Source organism: Osmerus eperlanus, chromosome 10, assembly GCF_963692335.1.
Source record: "Osmerus eperlanus chromosome 10, fOsmEpe2.1, whole genome shotgun sequence".
Taxonomy (NCBI): Eukaryota; Metazoa; Chordata; class Actinopteri; order Osmeriformes; family Osmeridae; genus Osmerus; species Osmerus eperlanus.
The window spans coordinates 4,579,406-4,602,549 of NC_085027.1; the positions used below are offsets into that span (position 1 = coordinate 4,579,406).

The 23,144-nt window shown below is 41.2% G+C and overlaps 3 protein-coding genes across 5 annotated transcripts in view; 1 reads left to right on the plus strand and 2 right to left on the minus strand.

Annotated features, from left to right (window-relative positions):
- Positions 1-9,535: 9,535 nt before the first annotated feature.
- Positions 9,536-11,127, plus strand: serf2b (small EDRK-rich factor 2b). Of its 2 annotated transcripts, none has more exons than XR_009931521.1 (3): positions 9,536-9,672; positions 10,352-10,460; positions 10,867-10,899. XR_009931521.1 is itself a non-coding variant. In XM_062471925.1 (3 exons), exons 1-3 carry the CDS (start codon positions 9,641-9,643, stop codon positions 10,931-10,933), a joined length of 183 nt encoding a protein of 60 aa, XP_062327909.1. In that variant the 5' UTR covers positions 9,543-9,640; the 3' UTR covers positions 10,934-11,127. The 2 variants fall into 2 exon arrangements, 1 of the variants encoding a protein (XP_062327909.1); XM_062471925.1 differs by having other exon boundaries at positions 9,543-9,647; positions 10,867-11,127.
- Positions 11,128-11,349: 222 nt separating this feature from the next.
- LOC134028296 (endoplasmic reticulum aminopeptidase 1-like) lies at positions 11,350-17,579 on the minus strand. Its single transcript, XM_062471777.1, has 16 exons — positions 17,156-17,579; positions 16,931-17,069; positions 16,641-16,775; positions 16,416-16,536; positions 16,182-16,336; positions 15,922-16,035; positions 15,623-15,757; positions 15,090-15,286; positions 14,840-14,919; positions 14,303-14,486; positions 13,942-14,098; positions 13,501-13,688; positions 13,200-13,283; positions 12,681-12,821; positions 12,466-12,547; positions 11,350-12,364 (listed from the first exon to the last, which is right to left on the minus strand). Exons 1-16 carry the CDS (start codon positions 17,395-17,397, stop codon positions 12,140-12,142), a joined length of 2,379 nt encoding a protein of 792 aa, XP_062327761.1. The 5' UTR covers positions 17,398-17,579; the 3' UTR covers positions 11,350-12,139.
- A 700-nt stretch (positions 17,580-18,279) lies between these two features.
- The window catches only part of sema4bb (sema domain, immunoglobulin domain (Ig), transmembrane domain (TM) and short cytoplasmic domain, (semaphorin) 4Bb), a 38,367-nt gene continuing 33,502 nt past the window's right edge, over positions 18,280-23,144 (minus strand). For both annotated transcript variants that reach the window (XM_062471196.1, XM_062471195.1), the window contains exons 13-15: positions 22,751-22,908; positions 22,396-22,487; positions 18,280-22,028 (exon numbers count right to left, since the gene is read on the minus strand). In XM_062471196.1, the coding sequence (XP_062327180.1) occupies positions 21,259-22,028; positions 22,396-22,487; positions 22,751-22,908 (1,020 nt within the window). In that variant the 3' untranslated portion in view covers positions 18,280-21,258. The remainder of the gene's footprint in view (positions 22,029-22,395; positions 22,488-22,750; positions 22,909-23,144) is intronic.

The window sequence follows — 23,144 nt, forward strand, 5'->3', positions numbered from 1 at the left end:
CCGCGTTTGTCTAAAGATGTGCAGTTCACACAAGTGAAAGTGGGATCTCTCCAGAGCAGATGAGTCTGACAAATAAGCCTATTTAGTTAAATTGCTTGGCTACACTTGCAATGAAATGGAAATAGGCCTAAACGGGAGCTGAGGGGAAGGGGGAGTTTCTCAGAGGGAATTAAAAAAGAACAGGTGGCTCTGACCCCTTACACACCAAGTTTCCAATCCCAAAATCTTTACAGTAAGTATTCACGCTTATGTTGGCATCAAATGCTTGTGCATGATTCTTCAAAGTGAATCTGTACCCGCCTTTTGGTAAAACAGGCACTTCCACACCTGTCAAGCCACCACGTGTTTCCTGTTAGAAAGGGTTTGTACCTGCATGTCATTACAGTCTGAGACTAGGCAGAAGATGATCCCTTTCGGCCTCTCTGTTTTAACTGTCTCATACACTCATTGTATCTAAGTGACCATCTGCTACTGTGAAAGACACTAATGCTGTGTGATCCGTAGGACGTGAAGCCTTCACAACTAAAGTCAGCACATCCTAAAGACACATTGAAGTATGTGTTACATGGGCTAGCACACATTAAGATCTTTCATTTGACCATAACCTGTTTAAATGCCTTTTTGTTGAGTAATGAATGTTTAATCTAGATATTCCCAAAAGGCAGTGCAAATGTTTCAAAGAGTGCAGCTTAAAAGGGGTGGATGATCAAAGAGGTTTGCCTAGTATTGTTATGTAACCTTTACGGACTCAGGGGAGAGAGCACATTGTTGTTGCAGCTGGTGGGGATTGTGGGACGGGTAGAGTAAGAAAGCACTTCTGAAGTATCAGGTTAGGCCAATAACTACTGTCACACAACAGTACATTTTAGAACATGAAGACACACCGAGACCTAGCAGGCAAAGGAAGTGATAGACATTTTGAAAGTGTCTGTTCAGGCCTAACCACACTAAGCATCAGGTAAACAGTTGCAACAACCCGTGAAAGGGAAGTGGTGTTGCATGAACACCATCTTCAAATTGCATGATTGATGCAGAACTCTATTGAATCAATGCTAATAAAGCACAAGGAAATAATGTTTTTCCACTACTTTCAGCTATTATACAGGCACTGACTATCAAAGCGATTTACACAGCTTGATGGCAATTTCATGTCAAAGAAGCGGATGAGGACCTATGTAACCGTTAAGAAGTGAGAGACCTTGCCTAAAGACTTCCAGATATGACTCACTCTTCTTGCCCTTTACCCAGCCTGAAACTGGAGTTGAATTAAACTGAAATTAAACGCAATGTTGACTGCTTATGGCAATGTTCTATTTAAAAAGAGTGTGGTTCTTGGTGCAAAGGGTGGAGATTGGATGAACATTGTTTGTGGTAACATAATATTGCTAATGAGCATTGTTCTTGGTTATCAACCATGTATTACATTTTTACATTAGACTATGTGGTTGCCCAGATGTATAGCAGTATTCTCTATGGGTTTTGAGTGGAGATAGGGTTTTCTCTCAATTATGTTGTATCAAAGGAATGTGGAGTTCATGTGTTAAACCATGAGTCATGATGACAGTGGGTTGAAGACCAACTCACCTCAGTGTCATTTATTGCTGCAGTATGTGTGGTTTCATCTCAATAAAAGTAGGCTTATTTAGCAATAATAGCAAATTACACAAAATCTGCTGTTCTCTGGGGCTTGTTTTCAGTTAAAAACTGAAAGTGAAAAGAATGTGCCAAATATTAGAATGATGTGTTTGCTTGAAACACATCAAGCATGATCCTGTGAGATTGTACTGGAGCTGACGTGCCTGGGCTTTTTAAGGAACCCCTTTTACAGTGAGCTTATAACACAAGTCAAAAGCTGTGGTGTTTTGTAAAGGAAGGAGTTTACAGCTGTGGGTCTGTGTGTCTTGTATTGTGCTATTTGTCTGCCTTCTGCTTGGATATTGTGTAAGACGTGGCAGCTATGGCACATGTGAAGCCCCACTTGTTAACTCTATTCCATTTCCCTCCCTCTCTCTCTTCTGTCTGTCTTACTTGCCTCCTCAGTGGCATTAACAGAGAGGCAGCGGTAACGCCTGGTGTGTCTACTGCACGCAGACAAGTTATTGAAGAAGAGTGGCGCCTGCTCTTGGTAAAAGGGTTGGTTAATTATTGTCAGCAGCAAATCTTCCATAACCACAAAGACACAGCTTTATGTGAATAACATCTGATGAGGGTCCGAGCACTGAGTCCTTACAAATATATTTTTTCCAGACTAGGGATTCTGAGAGTATCAATACAATGCTTAAAAGATCATTTATATCAGTGCTGGCTTACAGTATATTTACATTTTAATCCAATGTCACATAATTAAGTGATTCTGAAATTAGATATGTAGGAAAACCTGTCTAAACAGTGGTGTCTGTTTTTTTTTTTTATGATTGGAAAGTTGTCAAGAACTGTATTATGTGACCATGGAAACAGACTTGAATGTCTTAAGATAGAACAAGCGACCCAACCCCTTCAACAACTGTCTGTCAAGTCTTATTGCTTTTTATTTAATGTTGATTTTCTAGATTAAGTTTTCAATATCACATAAAGTTTATAGCAAAAGTCTTTTGATGCATTTTTTTATTCAAGAAATCCTTTTTCAAGCTCTTTCACCGGTTCAAATGTCATCCTGACTGCAGGTATCTACTCAACATATTACTTCTGCAAGAGATTTACACATCCAAGACTGTCTTTATCTGTGATGTATCCATGCTGCTTCAGTGCCTAGGCCAGATAATACAGAACTTGTTTTCAATAATTTTGTTATAGCAGCAATCAAGTACTTTAAGACGATTGAAAATGGGACACAAAACAAGAGTTGAAGAAGTAGCCATTGGGTCAAGTTGCTGTCATTCCCCACCTTGCACCGGTGTTAAAGATTACAATGCCAAAGGTTCCCTGGAAGTATGATGCTAAAATTAATGTCCCAGATGTGAGAAACTGTCATGACAACATTCAAGCCCAGGTCTTAATTAACAGAGCAGTGGGTCACAGGAGGCCTTGTTCGCCCATCTATTCTAAAGCAAAAGCCTCTGGGACAGGGGGAGAGAGGGAGTGAAGAGGGAACAAGCACCATACAGTACAGTAAGACCCATTACTGTGGGGTTGAAGGATACACATATCCACTGTGCCATTTCCCTAAGCTTCCAAGGGGTGACAAATATTTTGATGGGTGGTTAGACAAAAACAGAGTTCTAGTTCAGTCCTGTTTAAACCCCCATGGGTACTGAGTTATTGTATACAAGCACGCTTAATGCACATTGTCATGCCAATGTTATTCATAGTAAATGCTCAATTAAAGTTTTGAGGAAGATCTCTTTAACAGTACACATGGCATGCCTGTTTTATAGAATATATTTAGTCAGTTATACATTTGCAAGACCTGTCATTAAATTGAATAAATAAGAGATATATGACATTTAAGAAATCGCATTCTTTACTAAACAAAAACTTGACATGTCTTTGGCTGAATGAGACATCATTCCAACTGAGGTGCATACCTTGCAAACATACAGTGCTCTATCATCACTATGTACCTATAGGTTTGTTAAAGGCTGTGAACAATTCCCAGGTGGGAGTCAGACCTGGGAGAGAAACAGTTAAATAGTTGAGCAGACTTAGTTGGATGAGCCAGCCAGGAGAAAATCCTTAGATCACCCTCAGTACAAAGTGATGGAACTGAAAGTGGGACAAGTAAATGGAAGACTGTAAATGTATATGTAAATCAGAATCAGAAACAGAAAGGGTTTTAATTGCCATGAAAGTTTGCACAGACGAGGAATTTACTTTGGTAGGAGGGTGTATACATTCAACATATAGGAGTAAATCTTAAATAAGTGGTGTAAGTTTAAACAAGTCTAACTATACTATACAAAAGGTGCAAAGTCTAATTAACAAATACTAACTAATACTAAGGGGACAGGTATGTAGAATAAAATAAATATAAAGTATAAAATAGCTATAATGTACAATATAAAAAATACTAAAATACAAATAGGGTGCATGTCAATATATAGAGATGAGATCAATAAAAAATGGAGTGACAAGTCTGATGTCACCTATATAGCTCTTATGAGGCTTTTCTAGTATGTGGAAAAACTGTGTGTCATCCCATTGTGAAAATTATCTTTCAATATCTGCTTCAAACAAATACTCACAGCACCTGCTACTTCTTATTATAGTAGTCAAACAAGGCTGCTTAATTTTGCATTAGCTGACAGTTTTACCATGGCAACCAGAAAATACATAGTTTGCACATTGTCCTAGTTTAATTTCATTAACTTAATGACTTAATGACTGTGACATTGTTACAGAGTGAATATATTTATATTTATGTAAGTAATGTTTATCCTAGATAACACTGTCTCAAAAAGGACGAGGAAATGAAAGACTATTATGGTTTAAACAATGAAAATGGTCTATGGGAGCTGGCATGATTTGTCTTACATTAATACAATACTGTATAGATTAATCTATATTTATCCAGCTAAACCAGACCTTGAAAGATATAATAAGATTGAATGTGCATATACATAAATCATTATTGGAAATCACAGGTGACATTTACTGAAAACACAGTGAGCATGTAGACACCCAACTAATTCACAAGGGATGTAGTCTCATGTTCTGCTAGACTCCTTACACTCAGTTTTTTAATTAACAGAGGGTGGAGTTTTCATGTCTGAGATCTATTTATAAAAAACGTTTTTTTCTGCCTGCCAGAAAGCTGTTGCTCATGCAGTCCCCCTGTGAAAGCACATTTTGATAGCTAGGAATGGTAGATTTCCTCTTTGGGTTGTCAAAAAACAATATGCTAAAGTTGTAACTTAAATATGTGCAAAGGGAGCTGCTGTCTTTAATTTATTTACAAGTCTGACAGATATTGTTGTTCTTCTGGAACTTTGAAGAGACAGATGAGAAGGAGCTTCTGTGTCTCTTCAGGGATTCCCTGTTTTGCACAACTGCTTATGGTGAGGGATTTACTATACTATGATTAAGTTAGAAATGTATACCTATCACGTTATGTATGCATTCAGTATTCCTCATGGTCATATATAATTAATAATACAGGACTACCTTTCATCTGAGATGAAGAAATGCATTTTGCACGTGTGTGCACTGATGCTGTCGACAACTGTCAAAGGCCCATTTGGGCACAGTAACACCATAAAGCTGGTGTTAAAATCAAGTGTGCAGCAAAAGATCCAATACATAATATTGCAATGTCTATAGTAGACGTGAATGTCCATCGGTTCATTTCATTAAGAGTTAAGGAACTTACTTCACCCAAACTTGTTAACTCCAGAGACCTTTAAAGTCAATCAGCACAGGATCAATCAGTCCACCATCTGGCTTTCCAGTTGATCACCTTGATGCTGGTTCACGCCCTGTCATTGTGGGCAAGCTCACGTGCCCTCTATTGTCACTAGTATGCTTTTAATCCTGTGGGAGATATATCTTATTCACCCTAAGGCAGCAGTGCGGCACCTCTAATAAAAGGATCAACAATGGCCTGCCCTCCACTTGCACAGGTGGGTGGTGTATGGAGGAATTAGAGGGTGGGAGAGGGTCCTATGTGAGGAATCATTGTTCAGCACACATCATAGTAGAGTCATAGTGATCCAGGGAGACTGGCCCCTGTTCTGTCCCTAAGGTACCTCACATAAGTGTTCTAATAGCCATCCAGCATTGCCTGAGGGGCGCACAGTAAAATAATCCTTGTGGCTCAAATGACACGCAAAGGGAGTCTCTTTTCACCTCACGTCCTCTCACTGTCCGACAAGAGACAGTAAACCTCAACACTTGTTGATGTGCTCGTTCTTGTAACACATTGTCCCATTTAGATTTTCATGTGTACACTTTGCACTTTTGTCATATTATTCTAAGCCTTTATACATTTACATTACATTTAGTCATTTAGCAAATGCTCTTATCCAGAGTGACTTACAGTAAGTACAGGGACATTCTCCCCGAGGCAAGTAGGGTGAAGTGTCTTGCCCAAGGACACAACGTCATTTGGCACGGCCGGGAATCGAACTGGCAACCTTCAGATTACTAACCCGCTTCCCTAACCGCTAAGTCCCTCCCTTATACACCGCTGAGCACAACCAAAATGTAAAATATGAATATCCTAAGACTAATACTATTGGGAATCTGATTTAAAGAGGGTCATAGTGTTCCTTCAGGGCTTTAAATTCAACAGACAAAGGGGTATTTAAATCTCCTCTTTGCTCTTATTACTTTTTCATAAGTGCAGAAATCTATTTTCTATTAAGTGTTTTTTTCTTCAAAATATTAAAGTGACCTCTAAGCCATACCAAAAATTGTGTGTTGTACATCATATAATACATCCTTAGTTCATCCAAACGTACTCAATGTTTCATAGAAATGGCAAGGAAAACATAGTCACAGGAACTTGGCAGATGCCCGCTCCACCTTAGGCAAAACGTTATCACTGGCAGATGTTAGTGTGAGCAAAGTGCATTTCTGGGTTGTAGAGCGGGACTGAGTGTGCTACCCTACTCTACAGCTGTGAAGAAAGTACAATATAAACCTCCCCTCATTTAAACAGGAGACCACTATGCTCCACTTTTAAATTAAATTCTCTAAGGCCTTGGCCAAATCACTCTTTGGCTCTCCCTCACACAAACTTATTGCATTTAGCCTTGGCACATTGATATCACATACTCAACGAGATAACACTGTCATCATTGTGCACAGAGAGCAGACTTGGACCAAATTAAATCAAATTTTGGATAACCCTTTTTACAACCAATGTCAGAGGGCTTCACATGCCCATTGAATTGTACCTGGGAAATACCAACCTAAACACCACAAAGAAGACAAGGAAAAACTGCCAGGAAAACTGCAATTTTCTTCCAGAAAAAGGAAGAAACAGTGAGGAGCAATTCACCAAGAGATCTCCTCCTCCAGAGATGGTTGTTGATACAGGGAGGTACACAGGGTCGGCTCCAAGGGGGGACTTTGGGGGGAATGGCCCCCCAAATGGAATGCTGTGCCCCTTCAAAAAATTATTTTGTTAAAGTTTAAATAAGAAATACCGGCATTGGCTATACATGAAATATCAAGATTGATACACTTTCCTGCAGAATATGCAGGTCTGCTCTTATTTTGACTCTCATACATGCAATGCATGCCCCCCTTGTGAAAAAAAATGCCCCTCCATTTAATTCGTTCTGGAGCCGAGTCTGGGTACATACCATATAGGTTGAATACAATCATTCAGTAAAAGTAGAAAAACATTTAAATGTCCAACTGGATGGTGAAACACAGATATTCAGAGTTCTGAATCAGTATAGCATTTGCAGGGAAGTACAGGATCAGCATAGCACCACCACTTGTTTAAGAATCAAATTAATGTGGATCCCTTACAGTGACTATAAAGTAAGATACTGTAGACCAATCAGTAGACATGGCTGACTCATCTCATCTTACTTGACTATGAAACAAGTTGACATTCCTTCATATCCCTGTTTGCAAGCAATGCACTTGATGTGCAAGGTAGAACAAGTCATTTGAAATTATTTTGGGGGGAATAAGACACAGATAAAAATGAGCTCTACATTACAAAATATGACAAAATAAAAGCAATATCCAATGCATTGTGGCATTCCGGTTTCTGCTTGGCAACAGCTAAAACTAACGCCTACTGGAAAAATCATTGCAACACAGAAAGATGGCATCAACAAGAACCATCAATCATTGGGGACCGAGGACTGGATTCTGTCAGTATGATGGATGACATTGGTAAAATGAGAGAGTACAAGGAATCTTACAATCCACTTGTCACACCAAATTTGTATTGATTCATCAGCATTTTCTCTGCATTTATAACTGGCAGTTCAGTATTCAAATCAGGGGGCTTTTAAAATAAAGTAACAAAAATCCTAATGACACACATTTATTGTGAAGCTTGAAGATCCTTCAAAGTGGTAAAATAAGTTATGTCTGGGATTCAATCATTCTCCTGCTTTCTGAATCCTGACTTAGTCACTTCATTTAAATCAGTGTGCACGTTTCACATCCTAATCTGAATTGATTTCAGACATGCTTGCTTACACGGCAGATGGTCTAGCTGCCACCTAAAACTTCAATGAATGGCAATGTGTGAACTGCTGTTGTGCTGTTTTCCATTCAGTCAGTAGGACAGCAGAAGCCATCAAAATAGTCAACATTACCAGGTGGTGGTTACTGCACTGCATGACAAAAATAGCTACATTTTAACAGGATGCCAGAATTTAAAGCAGCTGTGGTCAAGGAAAAACAAGTCGGAGTCAGATAGTTTTTTCCCCTGTTGCCACCACTCTCCCTCACACCACATAAACTGCCCACACTGCAATGCATGCTTGTCAAACCCTTCACATGTCACAGTGAATACTGTATAGGATGGCTTGTTCTTTTGTCATGTGCTTTTTAAATTTTGTCTAATTATGTCTGGAAAATCGAAAGGCATAGACAGTCTATAAAAAGAGCAGATGTACACAATTAAAGTGCTCTGTCGCTGATCTTTTTCACTTTGATGTATATTCTTTCATGCAGAATTTGCCACAATTTTGCAAGGTTATTAATAAAGTTATTTGTATGACCAACAAATTGTCACATTGTAAACAGTTCGATGTTTGTGCATTGAACAGTTTCACCATAGCTATTGCAAGTCTAAAAGATATCAACTGAGAGTGGGCTCATCAATTAAAATAGGCTGTCAAATATTTAGAGAACCTTGTAACAGATGTCGTGTCGCTCATCAGTAGTTTACTACTCTAGGCCTACTCGCCTACTCAAACTGGGGTGCAATCCCAGGTATTGTGAATCGTGAACGCGACGACCACCTCTTACACACCACTTGAACTGAACCAGCTACTAGCTCTTCGATGGCACGGATGGACGGTATATAGGGGTCAGTGAGTTTATCAAATTAAAGTTGGTTCAAGCATTCTTTTACTTATCTTTTGCTTCTGATGTTAAATTGTTCTTGAATGACTGGTACACGAGCTCCCCCATCAGGACTGAGCTTGGGAAAACATCCCAGGTTGTCCTCTGTCAGCGTCCATGGATAGATACTTCCATATGGTCAAGCAGGGTCGGCAGGTCGTGCTCAACCTGGTGTATACTGCCACCTGTTGGGGTGAATCGTGAATCTGATAGGGGTGTGCGATACTACAACATTTGGTATCGATCCGATACCAAGTAAATACAGGGCCAGTATTGCCAATACCAATACCGATACTTTTTTACTTAGAAAAGCAGCTTATCTACTTTCGTGTAGGGGAAAGCAATACCTCATAATTTATGAAGTGAATGCATCATCAATATGCTAATTTGAATTTTCATGATCATTGAATGATTTTGTGATTAGTTGATCATGATTATGATCATAATAAAACACAGGACAAAGAATTTTGTCAAAAATACTGTTAGTGTGCTGCTGGGTCATGTTATCGCGTTCTATAGTCTCGCGATGTTGGATCAACCCCACCAGCACAATAGTAGGTTGTACTCGGACGTGCAGAAAAGCAGATATTGGCACGACCAGGAGAGCGTGAGCGGCCCTTGGGGTGAGCTTATCTGGAGTTCGAGAAGCATCAACTACATAAAAATGACCAGTGGGTATCAACATATTAACTAACCGTAAGGCGTCTTATGTTCATACCATGACAATGATGTAAGCCTATACATAACCAAAGTTTATATATTTTTTGTGATCTCTGCAATGCATAGACATACTGTAGCGACAAATGCTGCGGTTGTGTTGCTAGCCAATGTCCCGAGTTCGAGGACGCCTGTTTTTATAGTGCAACTAGGCTTGCTTTACACCCAGTCACATGCATGTCCGTGACATGTGGTTATCAAGTACTGTACATTCTATAATTAAAATAGCTAGATATTGGTTGCCGAAAAAATGTAAGGTAGGTAGGCTAGCCTAGTGTGGACAGACAGTGGCCTAACGGTAACGCGTTACAAAACTAGTCAAGCTAGCCTACCGTTTATAGTGGCTAGTAGTATGCTAAAGCTATCAATAAGCGGTTAGGCCGAACTCTTCTAATTTCCAATTATAGGCTAATGACATGTTGTTGTGTTCTAGATGTGACCAAGCCATTCAGAACGTTGTATATTTAGGTTGCTAGTCGCACTGGTTAACCTATACTAGCAGGGTTATCTTGCTAGCCAGCTAATTTAGTAAACAGAAGCCACCTTGACACGTTGACTATGGCTATATCCCAGGTTGCTAAACTATACATACAACTATATACATACATACAACTATATCTGATACTACAGATACTAAGTACATTCATTGTATTTGCAGGAGGAAATCAACGTGATCTTGCCCGCTTAAAAAATGCCAAGAAGCAAGGGGACCAAAATAAGGGGAAGAGGAGTGATGATGGTTTGTCTGCTGCAGCCCGTAAGCAGAGGTAGTGTCATCTTGACAATTCGTGCTCATTTGAGTTTGCATGTACACACAAACTACAATAGCGTAGTCGTCAGTGTAGTTAACCCTCGTGCTGCCTTCGGGTCACATGACCCAAAGTTTCATAACGAACCATCGTTGTGTTTACCCAATTTTACCCAATACAAAAACAAATTAAAATAATTTTCTTTTAACCTTTGCAATGTGGGGGGTCTGAGACAGCCCAACGGTTAAAAGAAAATGCTTCACTTTGTCTTTGTATGCGGTAAATCTGTCGCAATACGACGGTGGGTCACAATGACTGATGGGTCAGAATGACCCGAAGATAACACAAGGGTTAAGCACTTTAGAATCTGTTAGTTTTTGGGATAGTTTATTATTCCAACTCACTTGAATGTGATTTCTTGTAGGGATGCAGAGATAATGCAACAGAAGCAGAAAAAAGCAAATGACAAGGGAAGTGACAAGTCTAAATAACCTCGGAAAAGGAGTCCAGATCTTAGAGGACGTCCCTCGCCTCACTTACTTCTGAGTTTTGAGAAGCGATCATACTGTCTAGGCTCCGGAAAATAGAATCCTACAAACCTACATTCTTTCCTATGGCAAATTACGTTGCGTGTTGCATTTTGGATTTGTTTAAAATGTCTGGTGAAATAAAGTCTGAAATTGTTGGTTGGCTCACTTTAAACATGTTTCATTTAAAAGTGTCAATTGTGTAGCAAAATGAAGCTACATAACAATTGTGTATTTTTGTATCAATCATGACCCACTGACCCCAAATAAAGTGTATCTTTTTAGTTCACTCTACTCTAGTTCAACTACTAATAGGAGAATATGCCATGGCTTTAGGTTGGCATTAGTCAGTTGGGTTTAAACTTTAATGAAAGATAACATGTCTAACGATGCTATTATAAGTAATCCATTTTAAAACACACAATAATTAACTCGTTTTGTTGTACACATCCTAATAGGAACTACACAGTCATTGCATTTGCACATGGATTACATTTTTTATCTTGGTGCTATTAACCTTGAACTCTGAAAATAACATCCTTGTGTTCAATTCTACCAGATTTATTCACATCACACATCATGAATCAAAGTCAAATTTAGAGTGTGAATAAGACGTCTGAATACACATGTTGAACAGAAGAGAGAAAAATAAGATTGTGATGAAAAGCCTTTTGCCTATTTGAAATATCTCATAGACTCTGCACCCTTGCACAGGTAAGGAACATCAATCATTCTGAGTGTGACAATTAGTGACCTCCACTGCATCCCACAGGATCTCAGTACTAATTTCATCACTCATTTGTATTCCATTTTATCTCTGAGTCTACATCAAATGGTTTCAGGATATAAAGGGATCAGAGAGAGTAATTACAAATTTGCTAGGGAATGAAACGTCCTATGGTAAAATACATCAGTTGACAACCAAACAATAATCTATGTTCTTAAACCATTGTTACCCTTAACCCAAACGAGAATATTGTTACGTGTTTTGACATATAGGCCCAGTTTCCCATACATGGATTAAGCCTAGTCCTAGATTAAAAACTTCAATGGAGATCTTCATTTAATTTTTCTTTTACTTTAGGACTAGGCTTAATCCATGTCTGGGAAACTGGTTCCTTATATGCAATACATTTTTGAAATTGCATTAATGGACAATGATGACCTGTCCTAAATACGAATATGGATGGTAGTTCCCCATTTAAAGCGATAGGCAACCTCCTTCTTGCAGAATAAATATGATTTGAAGCTGTTGGGGTATGTCTTCTGTAGCCAAGATTGAATGGTCGCTGTGTTAGTTTTAAGCCAATGCATGTTCACTTTGATTGTTTCCAAAGATTGCTTGACAAAGGACATATGACACAGTCTTTTCTTTGTCACAAAGAAGTCGTAAACCTAGAATATGACAGAGACAAAATCATTTAATTCTTCCTTTTCAAACTAAACGTTTGGACTGTTTGAATGACTTGTTGGTAAGAAAGATCTGTTACAATTACCTCATCATATTTCTCAGTAGAATTAAAATGGGATGTAGTAGATTTTACAATACCAGACAAATAAGGTGACCCCAAGGGATACCTATGGCAATAAAGAAGTTTCAACTTTAAGAGCCTGATTTCGATAGCATGCTCAGCTCAACCATTCATCAACATAAGTACTATATATACAAACATAAATGCTTTATGCAACTCAATTATGCAATGGCACCTACTTCAACAAGATCTGTTCCCAGTGTTTCTGCAGGAATTTCCACACCATCTCATTGGTTGTGGGTCGGAACGCCAGCTGCTCCACAATGAGGGAGAAGTCCTGAGTCTTGATCACATGGTGCTGGAGAGACGCATTCAGCAACCTGAATGCAAACTCAGTAGTTTAGGATAATATCCGCAACCACCCAAACGGCTTGTGTTTTCGGACATAAAGCCAGCCAGGCTGTAGACATAAACTCCTTAAGAATGCCCTTTGACATATTAGGTAGAGGATACACATCTTACTCTCATCGGAATCCCGAAGACCATCCCATGTATTATTGGGGAAAACCCTAGGGTTCAGTTGGTATAGTAAATAGGTAAACCTACCAAAAGGTGCTTGTTTTAGTGTGTTTTACCCACTGTTCTGAAATAAAGTGAAGACATGATAAACTTGCCATAGTATCTTCCTCTGACTGCTGGTGTGACAGAGAGCTGCTAGCATAATAGCCTTTTCTTTACAAGATGTATTCTGCTGGTACTTTTTCAGAAGGAACTTCCACTCGATATGACCTCCTTTCCTGACACCCACCTGGAATATCAGCCCCCGCAATGTAGCAGGCAGTCTGCATCAGAATGACACAAAACAAGCACTGAAGTTAGCAACATGTCATGAAGCCTACTGGTCACCAGGTGGCAGAATGTACTAAAATAGAATAATCAGCAATAATTTTGCTGCATTTGGCTGGAGATTATCTGGGTAAGGTCTCGGCTGAGGGAGTTGTGAAATGGGCGAGATAGTTTGTTTTGCATAGCCTATATATGTAGTATGGTTCCTCTCACGGGTGGTCTCCATTTTTGGCCATCCAGAAGTGGAAGAGGCGCAGGGCATTTTGCTCTGTTTCTGGGGAGCGTCCCAATCGGGCTGCCAGTTCCAGAAGCTTGACTCTCCTGCTCTGGAAAGGCAAAGACCCGGCATCCTCCCAACGCTGGGCATCCGCCAGCCTTCCCAGCATGCTCCACAAGTGCTCCTACACACAGGAGCAAAAAAGCAGTGACGCCAGATGCTGGAGGATATTATAGAGGAACTAATCATCCTAAATCGACCCCTGTGGTGATTTTACAGATGTAATATGGAGATACAATAGCTATATCCTCTGGTAGGCTAAGAAGAACATCAGTCAAATTCTTGACTTTCAGTTGTTTTTTGTCTAAACGTGGCCTAGGGGTGTATTTGTCGTTGTGCAGTATGGATTTAATTGTGATGGAAGTGGCATTTCTCACCTTGAGAAGATGAGTAATGCAAGGTTGTTTGTTGAAGGAGAATTTGCTTATCATGTTGGACATGTGATTGATAAAGACAGTTATGGGCAATAATTCCTTTTCTGTCTTCATGAACAGAGTGTATTTGAGTGCTTCACAGTAGTGCAAGGATCCTTGTCTGAGGGCGAAAGGGATTCATCTTTATTATGAAAGGCAACAGTTTACAGAATCAAATGGCTTTTTATAGCAACAAACTGCAGCGTAACTCTACATATATATGAACTGTATGCAGTTGACATATACCTAAACTAATGAGAACATTCTATACAGAGCTATGCCATCATCCTGGCCCCATGTAGTGCAGAATGACTAAACTCTGTACCTGGCCAGATGAAAGGTGTCATCGATCAGTCCGGCCCTGTCAGCAGAGCTGAGACCAGCCTGTCCCCCCTCCAGCTGTGTGACCAGGCCTCGCAGCGTGTGTCTGTCATAGAAGACCCTGTAGAAGCCACTGGAGTTCACATTGGCTTTGATCCATGTCACCTCCTCTGGAAGATCAATGATCTCTGAGCAAAAGAAAAATGGGGATGAGGAGGTCTGCAGGGATATCTGAGTTACTGCTTCAGGCTTATGTAGATTTGGGTGTTCTAGCCCAGTTCCTTTGTTAACTGCCATCAATACTAAGTGTAGTGTGTTAAGGCCTGGACTGACCACATTCATTCACTCTCTGGCCACTTTAATTCACCCTAGAAGTAAATCTGTTTCTTTTTTTCAATTCCATCATCAACGAACCATTGTCATGAAATATGCACTGCAGTCATTAAAACAAAATGCAAGCTGACTGTAATTGATTTCATTTTGAAACACACAAAAGCACTTTCACAGCACAGTGATTTGTTAATAATGAATACCAAATTACCTTCTTTGCTTGTCATCAAATGAATGGTGACAGTGGATGAGCTACTGGTGTAGAAAGTAAATGGGATCTGCCACAAGGAGCTAACATCAACAGAAAAAAAATACATTAGAATTCAGTTCTAGGAAGCCTAGCCAGCCAGATAGAGGGACAGAAAGAGAGCGAGAGAGTGGAGAGAAAAAAAAGCATGAGACAACTGTAGAGAGAGAGAGAGATAGACAGATAGACGACAGGAGGGCTTTGTTTTAATTACTCTGTGTCATTCTGAGGCAAGATGGTGAAAAGATCCTGTCGCAAGTGAATGTGCGTCCCCTGAATGCTCACTGACACAACAGGATATCCCCTCTGGGTTATCCATGTGTCCATCAGGGCTTTCACATCTGTGAACATGTGATTCTGCTGGGCTGTCTGGGTAGGAAATAGGGGCATTATTCTGCTGGCAGCTTCATCTCAGTAGGAATCAGATATAAGTAGAGAGACAGGCAGACAGACAGAGACAAATGGACAGACGGACAGAACCTCTGACATTGCTGTCCACAGGTCGTCTGGTTGGGCATTGTTGTAGAGATGGGTCCTCAAATAGCTTTGAATTCCACTAAGGAACACATGGTCTGACAGATACATGTGAAGCATTCCAAGAACACTTGCGCCCTGTGACAAAATGTGAAGGGTTCCAATTACAACAGTTACATCGACAGAAGCTGCAACATGCAAGAAACACTTATTTTGAGAATTTCAAGTTGCTATGCACGTGTCCGTTAATGTATGTTTGTTTATGTGCGTGACCTTGGAGTAGGAGACTGCGTCAAACATCTCTCGGATCTGAGTGGAACCGCTGACGGGTAGCGACACAGAGTGAGTGGTCAGGAGAGAGTCCCTCTCCAGGGCTTTGTACATGTTCATCAAGAGATACTCGTCCTCCTGCAACACAACAACACACCATGTCACTAAAGCTTGACATTTTCCACAGTAACACCGTGGGTTCTGATACACTGCATTCAAAACCTAATGACCTAGTAGGCTTTTCCTGAGTAACTTGGTCAGTAAAATTTGTGAAGAAAAGAAAATGTATGCTAGTCACTCACCATACCCCAGTGAGGTTCTAGGTGTTTTATGGCCACATACTCCAAGTAGCTGGCAAAGCCTTCATTCAACCACACATCATCCCACCACTGCATGGTCACCAGATTCCCAAACCACTATAATGATGTTTGGGATATATACTGTAAGGTATACACTGCCCAGGGATTTCACATGTAGAATGTTGAATCCAACCGCATAGATAGAGGATGACAAACAGTATAGTGTATGACAGTATTATCAGAGGTTGCTGTGTGAGTCCTACCTGGTGGGCCAGCTCGTGAGCGGTGACGAGACTGACCCAGGACCGTCCCCTCAGGCTGTCCCGGTGTTCCTGGTACAGCAGGGACGTCTCCCGGAACGTCACCAGACCCCAGTTCTCCATGGCTCCTGCCTCAAAATCAGGGATTGCCACCAGATCTGGACACACGGTCCTTGGTCATTGGTGAGGGGTCAGAGAGTAGGTCAGATGCATGTTTTTATATCATGTAATCCGTACCTATTTTTGGTAAGGGGTACGAGATCTTGAAGTACTCCTCATAAAACTCTAGGATATCCACAGCTACTTTGAGAGCATGGTGAGTTTGGTTTATCTGATGGTCTGCCGCAAAGACCGAAACCTGTCACAAACCCCCAAAAGATTTCTATTCCATCTCGTAAACAAATCGAAAGGCAATGATTTCTGTGTTATTATACAAGTACTTTTCATGACAAAAGAGCAAACCTTGACCCCTTTCTTGGTCTGTGCTGTGTTCTGGGCAAAGTCACAGACGACAAAAGCCACCAGGTAGCTGCTCATCCTCACACTAGCCTGGTAGTGGTCCTCCTCCAGACCATCTTGCAGTGCTTTGGTGTATAACTAGAGAAAGAAAGATCATCTTAAAATATGCATTAGAACATATACTGTCTTTATGATTATCAAAACTCTTTGATGACACTAAGGTTAAACAAAAAACAGTTTCTACAATACAATTATCACAACACACATTATAATTTGGGCACTAATTTATTCACCTTTGGCATGTTAGAGAGGGATATTTGTCCAGCCTCCCTTACCACCACCAGAGAAAACTGGGCTTTCATTCCAGGCTCATCAAAACAAGGGAAAGCCTCTCGGGCATAACTAGGCTCAAAGTTGGTCGCCACGATAGTTCTGGTAAAGAAAAACCAATACACTCATCAATAGAACCTGTAGCACTCCTCGAAACCTGCGTTTTTAAGATACATTCTTTTTCCTACCTGAGGTCTCCATCTGGTGTCATGTAAGTGGCTTTGTAGAGACCTGAGTAACTCCTGGAGAAGTTCCCGGAATAGGAGATGGAGAGCTGGAACTTATGTCCTGCGTTGAGAGGTACGTCTGAGATCAAAGCCAGCTGCTCATTGGCTTCTGACTCCAACACACGCAGGGACACCTGGTTTTTCACTGACCTCTCCTGTCTTCCATTAGCTTCACGGAGAAGAATCTGTTTCTGTATCTCCATTGGCTGCGCCCGTCTGTAAGTGGCAGCGGGCTGGGTGAGGGCTCTGAGAACAACTTCCTTGATGGCCAGACCCTTGCTGTTCAGCACAATAAGTCTGGTGTCGTTCAACACCGTGACCAGGATGTGAACCTGACCAGTGAAGGTGTTGGCGATGAGGTCAGGGTGGATGCAGATGAAATACTGGTCGGGTTGAACGACGATGGGAAGCCTCTGGTTCCTCCATGGAAAAATATCCTCTGAATTTTCAGTATTAATCTCATTGGATGGTATCTCCAGCTCAGCCCAGACAACAGCCAGAGACCAGAGAAGCCACACAGCAGACACCATGGCATCAAAACAAGTCTAAACTATGGAAGACATACAGTGAGAACAAGGAGGGAATTTGGGATGATGGCACCAAAGACTGTCGAAATTGAATAGAATCTTGATGAACACTTACCAAGAAGGAGTGCTCTGTCAGTATGCGTGCTTACTGTCACAGAACAATGCTAAAGTGAGAGTCAAAGCTAATCTTTCTGTCCACTCTGATAAGAGACAGTTTTGCACAGCCATGATACTATAGGCTTCATTCACATTTCTCCCAAAGGTTTTTCCTTGTAAAAATGAAATAGTACTCCTCATTGTTGATACTACTGCATGTGTTGGTCCATATGTATGTCACAACCAATGTAAACAAATTATAACAATCACAAATAATGTATCCAATTGTAGTTTTGTTCACTTTCAGTTTTATGCAAATCTATCTTTTGCAACTCAAATTTCTGACTCCACCCACGCCTTTTAGAATGGGCATAAGTCGCTGAGCCTATGCAAAGGACATGATAAAGTATCTAAAAGGAATGACCCAGCACAATATAATCCCAAATAATACAACCCAAAGACTATATTCAAAAACATTTATTTATCTTAAAAAATTAAAATAAAGTGCTTTGTATGTACAATATAATAAAAACAACTGTCACAATAATAATGTATAATACAAGTAATACAGTTCACAACAGTTTTGTACACAACAGGTCCATTAAAAAACATTTTCATGCAGGCCATAGAGGACCATGTTAAGTCAATATTTCAGTCAACTAAACATATGGTGTACATTATTGTCATACTGTAACTGGGAGGCTAACTGGAGTGTTTCATGAATTGTTGTATGGACAGGAATAGAATTGTGATACTATTTAATAAACCGTGGCGACCCAACAATATTTCCATTTGTTTCTATAGTTACCTTATTAAAGTACAGTACACTGTGCCCAATATTAGAGTAAAATAATGAGGCAACTTATTATCCTGCTTTTAAATAAAATAGAGTTCTGCATTGTTCTTAGAGATGCTAAGACCTGAACATCTGATTCACTTAGATAACAGCTACATTCACCATGGGAGCTGCCCAAAATATCAGGCAAAACAATGTGTGTCTTTGAGAATATCCTTTACCTTAATCTTCAGCTTGTGTCAAAATAAATAAAAATTGTCATAAGCTCCACGCAAATATTTACCTTCTGGCTTAATCGACCTGTAAGTACAAATATCAAGTAACGGTATAACATCTCCATGTGAGATTCACAGGTAGACAACTTTTACACATAGATTAATTTTCAGCAAGTCTACAGTAGCCTGAAAATACATTTTTGACACAATCCAATACAAGTAAAAAAACGAAAAGCGGAGCAGCTCCTAGTCCTGACTGTTAGGTGGAATATAGCACAAGCTTGGGTGGAATGATGTCCTTGGTAAGGCTCCATTCAGATGTCAATCCGTGTAGTTTAGTTTGTTAGTTACGCTCCTGGTGGGCTACAATCAAACATGTTAACTACTACAATGTACCGTTGGTGAGGTCACCACCTAGTAGCGTTACATTGGACAGTATGTGGCACGTGGCTAAAGGCAGGACTCGATGGTGTCTGAAGGCATTTCAAAATGTGTCTAGGCTTTGATCGCTAGCTGACGACATACTTGTGTGCAGTAGTTTGTGCCAGAAGAAAGTACGCAGAAGTAGGCAGTAAGCAAAAGAACATTTCAGCAGTGGGCACTCTCACGTACATGACTATCTCTACCACAACACATCTTGCACCAGATCCCTTCACACACAATATAAGTACAGGTATATATACATTAAACCACTGTGACCATTGTTACGCAGTATGCTCCTTGTGCAATTACTTTGTCAAAATGTAGCAGACACGTAGCTTTTTAAAAGTTCCTTGATGTTAGATAAAGCAAAATATTGTTTGCATTTTGGAATACATTAATTCATCGATACATAACATTGGGGATACATTCCACAATACTGTACGTGCCATTCTCTCCCTATGGCTGGTTATAGTTACCATGAGTTTGCTACATCTTTGGAAATTAGTCATCACAATTAACAATTTCAAAAATGGTCCCTGTTCTATAGTTCAATATAGTTGTACAAGTGGATGACATATCTGGATCAGTATAACCCCACAACTTTCAGTAGTGTCTCACACAAGACTGCTCCTCGGTTAAGCATAAAATAACTGAAATGTGCAAACGACTTGAAAGTGTTCAATCCCCATTCCCTTGTGCTTTAATGTTTCACATGGTCTGACTGATTGTGGTCATGGAGTGAGTGCCAAGACTTGTAGGAATGTGTATGGTACCTGGGGTGAATACAGCTCTGCTCTACACTGGGCCCTTAGTTCACAGTGCAGGACAAAGAGACAGTTGTCAACCCTTTTTATGAACTGGTTCAGTAACATGTACTCTTCTTTAACAGTGATCAAAGCTGACAGAAGGCAGTTCACAGAGCAGTTGCAAGAAAATGACACTAGTCATGGCACACTGAAAAATCAAAGACATTCTTGGGACAGTGTGCAATGATTTTGGTTCAGCCTTGAGGACAGGGTGGTGTCCATGTCTTACTTGCGTCCGGAAACGTCCTCTGGTGGAACAGGACCTGTGTTCCTCTAATAATCTCCCAGTCCCTAGATAGAATTTGTATTCACGTCTGTGAAAGTCTGTCCCAGTTCAGGCGAGTCCATCCTTTTTCACAAGACCTTACTGCCTTTGCAGTTCAATACTGAGAAAAGTGTCTAATTGTGGTAGAGTGGACACAAAGTCAGAGACCCTGCTTCCAAGTCTGACCACACATCAGGCTCCATGGCAACTGAGTGTTTATCTCTGAGCAGCTCCAAGGTTTTAAGAGGTAAGTTCAGCTCTGATTCTCTCAGGAAAATGTACTGCTGTCAGTCAGTCCCCATGTGCCTTGTTGAACAGTGGCTCCCATAATGCTTGTTCAGCCCAGAGAGGGTAGGCAGGAGCCATATGTAATCATACCCACCTTACTTGGCTCCACGTCAATTTCACGAACAGAAGCTTGCTGGACCACTGTCATGTTCCTCCCAGGCATTGTTTATCCCCTGACGGTGGCGTGTGTCTTACTCACATGCACGTGTAGAATGGGTGTTACATTTATTCTTTTTTTTGCCATTTCTGACTTATGTGATGAAGGACAATGCAGAATGCTTACTTGTAGCTTATTTGACTAATAGTAAGACTGTGATGGTTCACATCTGCAGCACATTCATGTATAATAAGTGGGTACGAAAATAACTCGGCAAATGAAGACGGTTGTATTATGGCCATTCTTTGCGGTCGTTGTGGTTTGGTGATGTCAGCAGAAGGGCAGGCTCGCTACTATCTTCATGACATGGGGACTCACACCCACATGCAAATAGACACCGACTCTGGAGCAGCAATGCTTTAACCCAAAAAAAGGATGACAGAAAAAGAAAAGAGATGGCCTTCTGTGCTGTGATGGGAGCTGGATGGCTGAGCCTATATCCCACTGAGATACAGTCCATCAGCATTTCTGCCAGCCACTTTTGCCCTCTCTCATACTATCGAATCCTTGATCTCGGAGCCCAGTCGTACTCGGGGCCGGGGGCAGGTGGGGGAGATCTCTACGTGGCTCTCCTTCAGGTTCAGCAGCCGTCTCTCAGACTCGGAGAAGCTCTTGCTGTTGTCTGGCGAGGACTCGTGGGTGGGCGTGCTGCAGATGTAGTTGTCATTGAGCGTCTGGTAGCCCTTGTGGTCGGAGGTGGAGACGGGGATGGTGTTGCCATTGAGGGGTAAACTCTCCGCAGGCTTCCCTACGATCCTGGCCTTCTTCTGCTGCATGTTCGGACACTCCCCCTTCTTTAGCATGGATTTCATGCGGTCACGGTTCCTGTAGACCACGAACAGGGAGAAAACCACCAAGGAGAATGCTAGCAGGGCACACACCACAATCAGTTCATTCCAGTAGGTCTTTGCGTTGATCTGAGCCGAATGTGATTCGCCAGGCAGGATGATGGACTCCTCGTGATCGATGTGGGGGGTCCGCGAATGGCCAATCAAGGTGGTGCTCTCCTGCCTGGGCTCCGCCTTTACGCAGTAGTTGGCTAACAGCTGCCTGAAGCCCTCCTCCTGCGACCAGCACTCGTAGGTCTCGTCTTTGTCAGCCTGTGCCACCACTACCAAGCTCCCCTCAGGGGTGGCGTACAGGAACTGGCTGGCACTCTGGCTGTACTGCCATCTCCTCTCTGCCAGGTTGGAGCGGAGCTTGCATGGCAGGACCCTGAAGGTGTTGGCTGGGATGATAATAACCTGGCATTGGGAACCGCCTATAAAAAGAGAAAGTGTTGTTATACAGACCATTAAAGATTCCTTCCATGAGGGCTACTTTTATTGTGGTGGTAAATGCTATCAAAAATGTGTTGGTCTTCTCATTAATGTAGTCACCTCATTCAGGATTTGTTATTCACACATCTACATTTGTTGTGTGACAATGTTTAAATAGGTCACTCATGGGCCGTATGACTAACACCTAGTAATGCACAGTATTGCGTCTAACATACTAATGTTTTTAGTATAAGCCTCAATTGACAACTGTGTGTGTGCATGTTGGGGACTGTGGCAGGGGAAAATGACAGGCCTGTTGAGTGACAGGCCTGTCATTAGGTGCTGTCACACACGCATGGGGACACTCACGGGAGGGGGGCGGTCTAGCAGAACGGGGGCTGGCCGCTGTCTTATTACAAATGGCTGACGTGTCAGCCTCCTCCACGTCCTGCTGCCAATGACTGGAAGAGAAAAAAAACAAAACATAGATGGTTTTACTGCCTTTAATGATAGGAACCCTCTTTACAAGCACCCAGAACCACCACCTTGAAACCTTTAATTGTGACACGAAAGAACATGTGTGTGAGCTGACAATGATATCAGAGCCCTAGGCAGTCATAGTTACAGTCAATGTTTTGGTTTACAGAAATAACAGACAGTATGTGTGTGTTTATATTTGTGTGTTTCTGCATTGACATGTGTTTGTATGTACAACTAAACCGACCTATCAGGAGGAGCCATCCGGACGTCCTGGCAGACCCGGCCAGTCCAGGCGCAGTACGGGTCTCTGGACAGAACACACTCTCCACAGCTCTGGTAGTTTGAACAGTTGGCCACCGGTACCTCCACTAACCCAGAGTGGGAGGACACAAACAACAGACCCTGCAAGAGAAAGGGAGGGTCAACTCTGACCTTGGATTCTGTCAAACAATATCTACCTATAAATATATAATATAGCTTTTTTTCTTCATTTCATACTGCTTTCATACAACCATTTCTATTTTATCTGAGGACTATATTGAACTGTATTCTGCTTTCTTAAAGAATGACATAATCCTAGGTTCATTGCTGTTTATTTTGGACTGAGAACAGCCTTATGTAATTGATAACGTGCCGTG

Coding starts and splice junctions, on each gene's coding strand:
- serf2b (XM_062471925.1), top strand. Junction 10,461..10,866: donor GCTGCAGCCCGTAAGCAGAG/GTAGTGTCATCT, acceptor GATTTCTTGTAG/GGATGCAGAGATAATGCAAC.
- LOC134028296 (XM_062471777.1), bottom strand. CDS start 17,397: ATGGAGATACAGAAACAGATTCTTCTCCGTGAAGCTAATGGAAGACAG. Junction 14,487..14,839: donor TTTGATGACAAGCAAAGAAG/GTAATTTGGTAT, acceptor TCTTTTGCTCAG/AGATCATTGATCTTCCAGAG. Junction 12,822..13,199: donor TGGAAGTTCCTTCTGAAAAA/GTACCAGCAGAA, acceptor GTTTGCATTCAG/GTTGCTGAATGCGTCTCTCC.